We start from the raw sequence: 10830 nt of genomic DNA, 5'->3' as shown, positions 1-10830 counted from the left end.
TACACGTCTGACTACCCACCTTGGTTACTGAGACGATAGATATTGTCATTCCCTATCCAGAACTCGCCGGATAAACTCCCGAATCCGTTTTTGTATTCGGTCCAGTTCCGGTAAAAATCCACGGACCCGTCCAGGCGGCGCTGTAGCACCGTCCAACCTACAAGGGCAAGCATTGAATGGTTACATGTGGAGTTCAATCGAATGTTAACAGTAGCACGTGTATACGAGATCTATCTCTAATCTTATGGCAGCTTTATAACACAAGGGTCCCACTTTGATACTGTCCCAACACATCATTATTAAGCGTGAATCATGATATCGACACCATTACAGGAAAGACAACTCTCGAAATTGTGACTTTTTTCTGACAAGTGTTTCAGAAGTAGTTTGATAATTAAGATTATCAAAGAATGAGTTAAAGTTGTATCAGTCATTTTTTTTATTTGATACTTACCACCGTCTTCTCTAGCTTTACACAGTGCTTTGTAGGGGGCAGGGGCTCTTTCCGGTTGTATCATGATGTAATAGTCACCCTCGTAACGAAGACCTCCACTTTTGTAGACGTCATGGCAATCTGTAACAAAAAAAATATGGTTACTTTAACAACATTCGGTAGACCTCAAAGAAAACGATAATAAAAAATAATAATAATAATAGAAACCATTAAAATATGTTGTTAACGTTGTTGCTATGGTGATACCTGGAAGACGTCATAGTAATTGCTAATTACTAAAACTAAAAGACTTTCTGGTAAACAATTTACATGTGCCTTCGGCTGATCTTTTTAGGTGACAATATCAATATTTCATCTGAAAACGATGATAAGCTCCCTTTGATCCTCTGTAAAGTAGTGGAGCTGAATGGGGTAAGGATCTTCTTATTATAATGTACATGTAGGTTTATCAGTGATTGTACCGAGTAATAGGACACATAATGGCATTTTTAGAGGCATCTTCCATCTCGTATCTTTCTCTTTTCTGTTTCATGTTAAATTGCAATTGATATGCAATCAAGTGTGGGAGTGTGAATATCCAAAATAGCCGAACCTTATCAAGCCTGCTGTTTTACGGGAGTTTATATAAAGACTAAAGATGCACGTTTTTGAGGACTAATATCGTAAGCTCAACATCTACTTCAGATAGCTTGGGGTTTATTGTTTTAAGCTAGCATTTGAAGAAATTCACACATTTCAACATTGAATTCGCAGTTGCTATAGTAATAATAAGTCTGACATCTGGTTCAAACACGATATTTGTTAACATTCCAAAACTTTGTCTTGATTAATACATATCGGCCTCTATTAAAATCTCGTTATGTCATGTCACATTTGTCACATTTAAAACCCAAAGCTATATTGGACCATACACTGTCAGGAGTACATGATAGACTATTTCCGTCCATAGCCGTGTAGAACTAGCAGGCTACGTGCATCTGAACATGCACAGTGACAGGCTATAGACGCCGGTGCGATATCACTTTGATTACAATTCATTGACAGAATGTTTAAACAAGTATGTTAGTTTACACCAGGAAAATACTTGGAACAAGAGCTTTAACAACCAGGACCAGTTTTATTCCGAAAACAAGCACTACAATAACCCTGATCGACTATTCCACCACGTTGACACACGCTAATGTTAGATGATCATAGACGAGGAGAAATAAACAACTTGTAGATCTGGCAAGGCGAGAAGCAGGCAACCTCGGGAGTAATTGAAATTGCAAGAGGGGCGACTGGAACTCGGCCAGAGACTCCAGGAGGCGGTAATAGACCCAGCAGATGTTGACTGGGTGCCTGGCCAGTTTCTTATGCGACTAACTTATGTCTTAGGATCGCATGCTGTAGGGTAATTAACTAATTACATGTAATTATTATCACAGCTTCGTTAGTGAAGCTGTTAAACAAAAATGCCAGTCTTATGTCACCAACAATGGAGAAATAGTGGCTTATCTCCCTTTGTTTTGCATATTTTGTATTTATCATTAGAAAACGAACCATTGACGATTTAACAGGGACGACACACCAAGTACTATATCCACTGTACATGTATATGTAGACAGGATTATTGTGATGTAATCAAGGCATCATATGACAAACTGTGACTGCATGTCTGATTTACACAAGATGATTATCATTTATACTTAGAATTCTGATATTATTTCGGATCTGGAAAATGTGAAAAATGTTTTTAAAAAGTGAAAGAGATCATTGTAAAGTAAAGAGATGGTGATTTGTTTCCCGCTTGGTGGAGAGTTATCTTGTTCTTACCACCAAGTCCACTTCTCATCACTTGTGCTATTTTTGGAGTAGATATTAAGTAAACGGTCTTAGATTAGCAGCTTTCATATACTGATCTAGATTCTATATGTTTAGGCTCCATTTATTTTGATAAAATAAATATTTAAATTTCACAATCAACACTAAACTTTTGTTGATATATTTATATGCATGTGAAAATTTTAAGATCCGTTCAAAATGGATTACACAGTAAGTTAACTTTGAACTATGAATCATTTTTCGTCACACAGAACCCTGATATATTTGTGAATGAAATATCTTGTCATGGCGGCAATAAATCTCGCCTCGTTGTCATGACGACTATAAATCTCGCCTCGTTGTCGGCCTCGTCCTCGTTATCTAACCAGCCACTGTAACACGTAATCGTCAAGCGTGAACCATGTTTAAAACTACCTTCAGCTTTATTCTAGAATCTTCTCCATGACTAAAATCATATTCTATAATGTTAGAAATTTGAAATTCCGATATGTTAATCAAAATGGCTGAGAAAAAACTAGCCAGACTTATGTTTAATTATACAAAACGTTATTATTGTAAAATGTGTATTTCCGATTACCGCGATTTGTGTGATGTACTTACGAAAGCTGACTATGCTTTAACTGCCCTGGGGATCATAGATGGATCGAGTGTAACGTGCCGATAATATAGTGTATAAAACAGACGCCGGTGTTATTTATGTTTAGATAATTAGGTCCCAATGATTAAATGGTGAAATATGAATACCTTGTGGTTAAAAAAAAGGAGGAAAAAACTTCTCGAAAGGTTGGTAAGGTCAGAGTCTACTTTTCAACTACTGTGTGGCATCAGGACGTGATTACATAAAACACGATATAGAAACATTTCCTGATAAAACCTACTCTCGCAGTAACCCATTAACAATTTTATATTGGTAGTGCACTAGTGCTGAAATTGTTTTTGTGAAATAAATACCCAGAAACTAAAACGCCGATTGATTGTAATTATTTCAACGAAAGACCTATCAGATGACTTTTTCATTGAGAAAAACAAGATATCTCCTTTTCTAAGAAATCCAACGATTCCTATGTACGAATCCACTAGATACTCGGATTATCGTCTTTTATGGTTGTCATGGTTAGTCAGCATTCACCAGCTCTCCATCGCACAAAGACGTATACACCCTTCCAAGCCGACACAATGGCGGCCTTGCTAAGTTGTTGGTAATTCAAACCTCGTCCATAAGTTCAATTTCTCCTTTGATGTTTCATTGTGTTACATAACAACTGGCGGATGGAATGTCATTCGGAATGTATCGGAATTCTCCAAAGGCACGATAGTGACCTTTGTGAAAAAAACAAACAAGATGGTGCCTTCTGAAGATTTACTTCCGGTGCACGCATGACCATGCTCTTGATGATCGCGAATGATGATGAGAGGAAGGTTCGTGCTTATGCCTTTATCTCGTTCTGCTGGTCTGCTGATAAAGATAGAAAACGATATATGATGGCAAGAATCGTTACAGCACTGGCAGTATCTGCAGCCTAACACGGTTCAGTGCGCAGAGGGAGGTTTACTCATTTATCCCGCCGTTGATGGGAACAACAGGCGATGACTTCAGACGAAACAATCCTGGTACAACACGGTGGTTTGTTCTGCAAATATTTCCTCTTGTTCTCACGACATTCTTCAGCGATTTGCCACGCTGTAGAATGTATGGAAACATTTTGTCTGCATAAAACACAATACCACATCGCCCATGTCACTATTAAGCACACCAAACTTCAATTTTCTCTTCTTAAAGAAAGATAATGAAAATATACAACAGTATTATGACATATTCGTAGGACATAAGAAACAAAGGAAATATCTTATGTGACCGGCGGACCGATATGATGGAGAGGTGCATCGCCATAAAATACTGGTATAAACATTATTGCCAATGTACCCGTCGTTCATCATATTATCATATCACGAGGCCTGCAATTTCATGATTTGTTATGCAAATACTTTGCTGGTAGCAGCGACAATTTATTGATGTCCAGAGGTTAGAATGTATAACACATGAGAGAATCACGAGAACTCCATGTACATGCATATCTCATCAGTCGTGGCGCTAGGGGGTACTGACGCACCTGCTCAATGTTATATTACACACAGAGGTTTACTTATTAGGAAACAGTTGTACAGTCCAATAAGGCCTAATTGTATAATTACTGACATTCAGCCACATGTGTTGCGGTCTGGGGGTGTTCAGTATTTACCTTGAAGTCTTATTGCCTCGCTTTTGATGTTCTATGTGTAATAATGAAATACCTGTTCCGCCCAATTTCCTCCTCTAAAACTACCCCACCTGGACCCTGACTTACATGACATTACCCCCACATGGTACAATCACACCTGATAACTGTCAACATCACATTGATTTATTTCCCAGTCTAAGGGAATAGTCATCCATTCCCTCCACCGCGGGCAATCAAACCTCCTGGATCGAGGTTACGTCACTTCGTCAACCTCGTCACCGAGATCTTGTTTTATCAACAATGTACGATAACAGGCTGTCTCCGGGATGCAGCTCCCGACCTCTTCTACTTATGAGTTAATTATGAGCATAGAAAATACTGTTCATCTTATCTTTCCCGCTGAGTCACTGCGGACTCGTGGTAGATAGGGGAAATTGAAATTAACAGAGGCCGAGACCACAAGTATGTCCCTTAATTAACAAGCCTACAACACGATAAACCACCTCCTTGTGTATACAATGAGGATAGGGGTGCTCGTGGGAACTTACAAAGTATTTGTTAATACATGGTGACTGTACTTGGAATTAATGAAAACAGATATATGAGGAGGTATGTTGAGGGGAGGGGTGTATTGTATATGAGGAGGTATGTTGAGGGGAGGGGTGTATTGTCGGAATCCCGTGTGTATCCTCCGTCGCTAGACAGGCATGTATAGCATGCTTTCCTACTAATTGATGTACACGCATGTTATGTACGTGCACACGTGCCTGTGTCAGTAAACATGTGTCTTACAATAGATAGATGTCAGACCATTTTTTATAATATCAGTCTTGGACCTGCCACGTTTTTTACTGCTTAGAAATGACAAAAGTACGAGTATCTACCTTCATTTCTATGATATGTTGGAGATCGAATCTAAATAGTCATCTACTAAAGAAACTAATAATACGATTCTAAACCATATTTATATTTGTTAATCGGCTGACATTTGATACATTGTAAGTGGCTGTACAGACCACATAATTAAGATTAGGATTAAGGTGTTATCTCCCAATCTATAAGTGTTCAACAGTCATCTTATGGGCGCTCCGTATCTCCGACTCATTCTTGCCGATATTCCCTAATCTGGTGATTGTATTATCTCCCTTGATATCATCGCCCTTGTTTTTATCTTTCCGGTTGGCCTACCGCCTAGTTTAGTGTTTAGGGACAGATAACTCCCATAAGAAGGCGCTAACGATGAGTAATACGAAATGGGAGTAGTGTTCACATGCAACGCAGAAAATGCATTTACCGCTATGAGTTGTTTCCCCTTGCTAAAAGATCTTTCCGTTTTTCTATTTTTGTTTTTTGTTTTGCTTAAGAAACGCTTTTCAATATGTTGAAGTGTGTTTCTTTATATTGTTCAAGAGATGTTAGTTAAGCTTTATTGGTGTTCTTTTCTCAAATTTCCTCGCAGAATTGGCAATAACTGTACCATCCGTGTTTGCGTTACAAGCGCCTGTCAGACTGTCCGGTTGGTGAAGGCGCCGAGCGAGGTGACTACGTTTATTATTCTACATATTGTTACAATTCCGTTTCACTTCAAGTATCAGCACAATGGTGACGTCATCGCTCCCCGTTTTCCTCGGCCTAGTAACATATCGCACCGTGTGAACCGAAACTGGCAGTCCGCCGTAAGTACCGTAAACTCTCGCGCATTAGGCCTAATTCGCTCTTTGTCCAAACTGGTCGGCTGAAGAACTAAATCTGTGTATTTACTTACTGAATACTAATAATAAATAGCAGCCTCAATATGCACGTGTAATGAGAACACAAGGGAAATGTCTAGCAATCGTCGAAAACCTCTCTGTAAGTAATCATAGGAAAAACAACCTGAGGTCCCGCGTATACTTCGCTACTGCTAGCTTTTGATTGAATGTAAACAAAGTCCCGCCGGTAGACAGCGCGTGCTGCGGAGATCACCAGGATGATGCACGTGTGGCAGGGAAAACATTCTCGGAAACAACTTATCCTATGGCCATACAGTCTATGTACAATTGTATATGTATTACATAAAAGAACAATCTTATTCTACAGTTTATTGTAGACAAGAGACAAGGAAACGGCAATAATTAAGTTCATGTAAATATCAAATCCAGTGATATTTTACATGCCTATTAATCACTATTCTGTTGTAATTAAACCGAAGTAACTTGACCAATTGTTAATATGCATCATGGCTATCTATGGGTCTTGCATTTGACAGTTAATAGGTTAAGCTACATGTACCTGTAAATTTCGGCAAAACATGCGTAAAATGTTTCAGGACAACACAGAAAGCTCATGTTAATTATGTATATTGCACAAAATATACCAATGCCGTTATGCTCACAAGTGTCTATAGCAGGTCGCATGAGCATTTGTTTGATCAGATTTAACGTTATAGAAATATAAACATTGATTCTCTTTTGACCTCGAAATGCAAATGGAGGCTGTGAGTAATATTGCACAGGTATGGCATATAGCGAGGTATTTCATTTACTAAAAATGCTCATAGTAGATATTATTAAGACATGTGAGCACAGTAAAAGGAATGGTTTCGAGACAATTAGTGTTTGGGACCAGCTTTAGAAATCTGCATATTTTACGTCAAACTCTACGGTTGAACCATTTTTCCTAAAGACGAGCTTCTTGTTACGTTTAGATTTCTTCAAAGTGTCTAATAAGAGCGGTTTTGATAATTGAAATGACTCTATATGCCATAATTATATTATATATTATTTACAGCCACCATTTGTATTTCAAGGTCAAGGTCAATGATTTAAGTTAGTTCTGTTCCATTGCACCAGAAAAGTGATGTATATGCTTGAACAACATCACTTGATTTGCGATTTATATGGACCTGAATACATAGGTAGACATTGTTACGACATGATTGACGTCGAAACCAATAATGTCCACACTAGAATTCACCAGACATTGTATTAATGACAAACAACCAGCATTAATTGTCACAGAAAGTAAATAAAAATGTCCGGTAGCAGATCAGATAGTGTCATATAATACTGCCGTCTACCGCCGGCTCCCGACTACTATGGTTTTCCCGCCAAAATCAATACTCCACATCAGATCCAAATAACCCCATAAGGTTCAAAACTTCAGTATTCCTTTTTTTCTAATACTTTTAAATGCGTTCTGTCTGTAAGATTAACAGCAGGTTGGTGTGGTACTCAATCACCCCGAGAGGTATACTCTTGGGTATGACGTTCATATATCAGGGCACTATATCACGGCTATTGAGTGCAGGATTTTCAACAATATACATATATATATATAAGTGTAGTCCTGGTTACTGTTATAGCGTTCGGTGTGACGCGGAACCGGTTAATTTTTCTAATAATCTGTCAGTTTACGTGCATAGTATAAGTGGAAGTCGGTTGGTAACAGCATGAAAATGGCTCGTGGATTTGACCACAAATATTTTGTAGATCCGCCTCAAACTGAAGGAGGCATTTCCTTTGGGCACTGAAGTACATTAATTCCGGGTAAATGGAAAGTCACGATTTGTCGATTCTACATTTAGTAACGTCATTATGCTGAATAACGTCATTTTTCTGAGGTCATATAAGTAATAACAGTAATAACAGTTTCTTAGTATTTCGTCCCCACAAAAAAAAAAAATAAATAAATAAATAAAAAAAACACGCACACTTTCCATGTGTAAAGTCATTTGGTGCACGCGCTTTAAGCACGTGATATACGTAAATTTGACATTTTAAGGCACTGTTGTTTCACGTGTTGCAACTAAACAAAAACTAAAGTAATAAAACACATGGAAACTAACAACTTTTTAATTACTCAGAGTTCTAGGCATAAGTCATATCAGGAGAGTGGTAATGGATGTCAGATATCTATAGAGGTGCTGATGTACATGGAGAGCTTGCTTAATTGGTGTAGTTTTCCATCGTTAGCTCTGCTTGTGATGTACATTATTTACAATGAATCAAATGCGTTTTAGCGTACGACAAATTGTTTAATTAAATTAGTGTGAACATTTTCGTTTGTGTGCAATTAAGTGGGCTGACGTTATGTCCTGTCGCAACCCCTTAATTATCACACTAAAGTGTACAGTTTTAGATTTTTATGAATTCCTTGTGTAACGTAATGGCCTATCATGCAAATATCAAAACTCATACGATTTTTTCCCACAAAGATCGTTCTTATATTTTTCTTTGGAGGACGTAACTATGGACTCCTCTTGAAGGCTATCATTGAATAGGACAATTCAAATTAATTAAGTAACTTCACCGGAAGTTGGAGATCATTATCGCGTATATTTTACTTTGATGTACGAACCGGAAGTACTCACGACTTACTTTAATCCGCACATGCGTGAAATTAATGGTCCTAATTCAATAGTATCGTATGTACGTACGGAAACGCAAATCCACCGTTACACATAGCGACAAATGTCAAATGTTCTCATCGTGTGATTTCAACTCTGTTAGTCAAATTTGTAATAACGGTAAAAAAATGTCGCATTCATTAAAATTGCGACTCTCGACATGGAAAAGTTTATTGGCAAACGTAAGTCAATGATCATGCAGATCTCTACTTCAATATAGCTTCTCAAATATATTTTTTTTAAAGGTGAGATGTACCGTAGTGTTAATCAATGCCAAATCAACGAAGTTTGACCAAGCAAGTACAGAATAATATGTTTAACGTTACACAAAAGAAAGCCATAGATTTGTTCTTGCGTTTCACGAGATCAGTGAACGCCTTAAGAAAAAAATGAAATCGAACAAGGATATTGATTTTAATCTCATATTGAACACAGGAAACTTTTTTATTTAAAAAGTCGTGTTCACAGAACACACTATCATGATAAGGTCTGTCAATGAGGTATTCTGTTTCTAACCAAGGTATTGACGCTCATGATAAGCCTCCTGATTTTCTCATGTATTTCAACAGATTTCTAGCCGGATAAATGTGCTTTTGTTTTCCACAACTACAGGACAGAGTATACTTCAGCAGGTGTTGCGCTTAGATCTGTTAAATGCTTATTGGATCCCGTTCCGGATCGCAAACCGTATCCGGATTTTAAACATTTACAAAAACCCGGCTACCCTTGCGCAGATAATAACGGATACAGTTACTCGGTGTTAATAAAAAAATCGGTCCCGGTACAACGCATCCGACAGCTTACGGCTATTGATAGATGAATGGGTAGCAGTCTTAAAAGCATAAACTGTTAAACAACGGGAAAACTGACAATAAGTTTTAGCGAATGTTTTAAACATTATAGCTCAAGATAAGAGCTCAAATAATCGTCATTTTGTTACCTTTATCAGCCTCAAATCGTTCCGTTTTACCGACTGAGTAAACATATAGAGATGACAATCGCTAACGTAGGCCGCAATGATGGATTCAATGAATCAGCTGTACACAGAAAAAAGTCTACATAAACCAAAAGATAGGAGATAAACGATAAAAACAATGAAACAACACATGTATTTGTCATCGGCTTTGTGCAGATTTACCTTGGAGACAGTTTTAAAACACGCAATGTCGATCAGACTTCATTGCTTAATTGGCGGTAATGTGTCATCGATGAGTATCGGATATTAATTGGTGATAATGTCCACGTTGTGAAGCTGTTAGATGTGTCAATGTACTTATCAATTAGTCACCAGGTGATGTAATTCATTATACATTTTGTATAGGTCAATTTGTATAGGGCATCAATCATAGTCGATGCCCATCAATCATACTCACATGTTTTATTGGCTAGCGACTGGTGTGCAATTTATATATAACATAACACGATGTATCACGAATGGTGTTTTGTGCTCAGAAACACACCTGATAGTCACGAACATATGCACGTCATGTGTTAACTGCTCATCAAACACATATCAAATATACTACAAGCCGCATTACTATAAGTCGAGTTTGCCGATATAATATTTATGGTAAACATGTCTGGTTGTACTGGTGCTGCTTAGTTCTCTAGCTATCCTAGTAAAATATTGAAGTTTGAAATCTATTTACACCCGTCAAGTGAGACGCTATACATAACACAGGCCCGTAGCCTTTTAGTTGTCTACGTAAACCGAGCAGTATTTTAAGAATCTGATTGCAGACATCCAAACAAAATTCACCAAATCTGCCTGCCGTGTTAGTGTCGTGTTAACCCGATTTGTGTATACAAGTCGGTATTTTCGGAAACATATTGATGAAATAGTCCTAAAACAGCACAGAGCGTTTTTATTCAGTAAGAAACATAATCACGGCGCGTTTGATTCAGACAAGGATCTAAGCTAGCCAACAGGTGTCGGGACTTACGTT

The 10830-nt window shown here is 37.9% G+C and overlaps 1 protein-coding gene across 1 annotated transcript in view; it reads right to left on the bottom strand.

Annotated features, from left to right (window-relative positions):
* Positions 1-10830, bottom strand: part of LOC117333159 (ficolin-2-like) — a 32170-nt gene that overhangs the window by 5990 nt on the left and 15350 nt on the right. The window contains 2 exon segments of the mRNA XM_033892314.1: positions 20-157; positions 455-574. Of these exon segments, the coding sequence (XP_033748205.1) occupies positions 20-157; positions 455-574 (258 nt within the window).

This window comes from Pecten maximus, chromosome 8, assembly GCF_902652985.1.
Source record: "Pecten maximus chromosome 8, xPecMax1.1, whole genome shotgun sequence".
Taxonomy (NCBI): Eukaryota; Metazoa; Mollusca; class Bivalvia; order Pectinida; family Pectinidae; genus Pecten; species Pecten maximus.
This window is presented reverse-complemented; position numbering and strand designations above follow the sequence as displayed.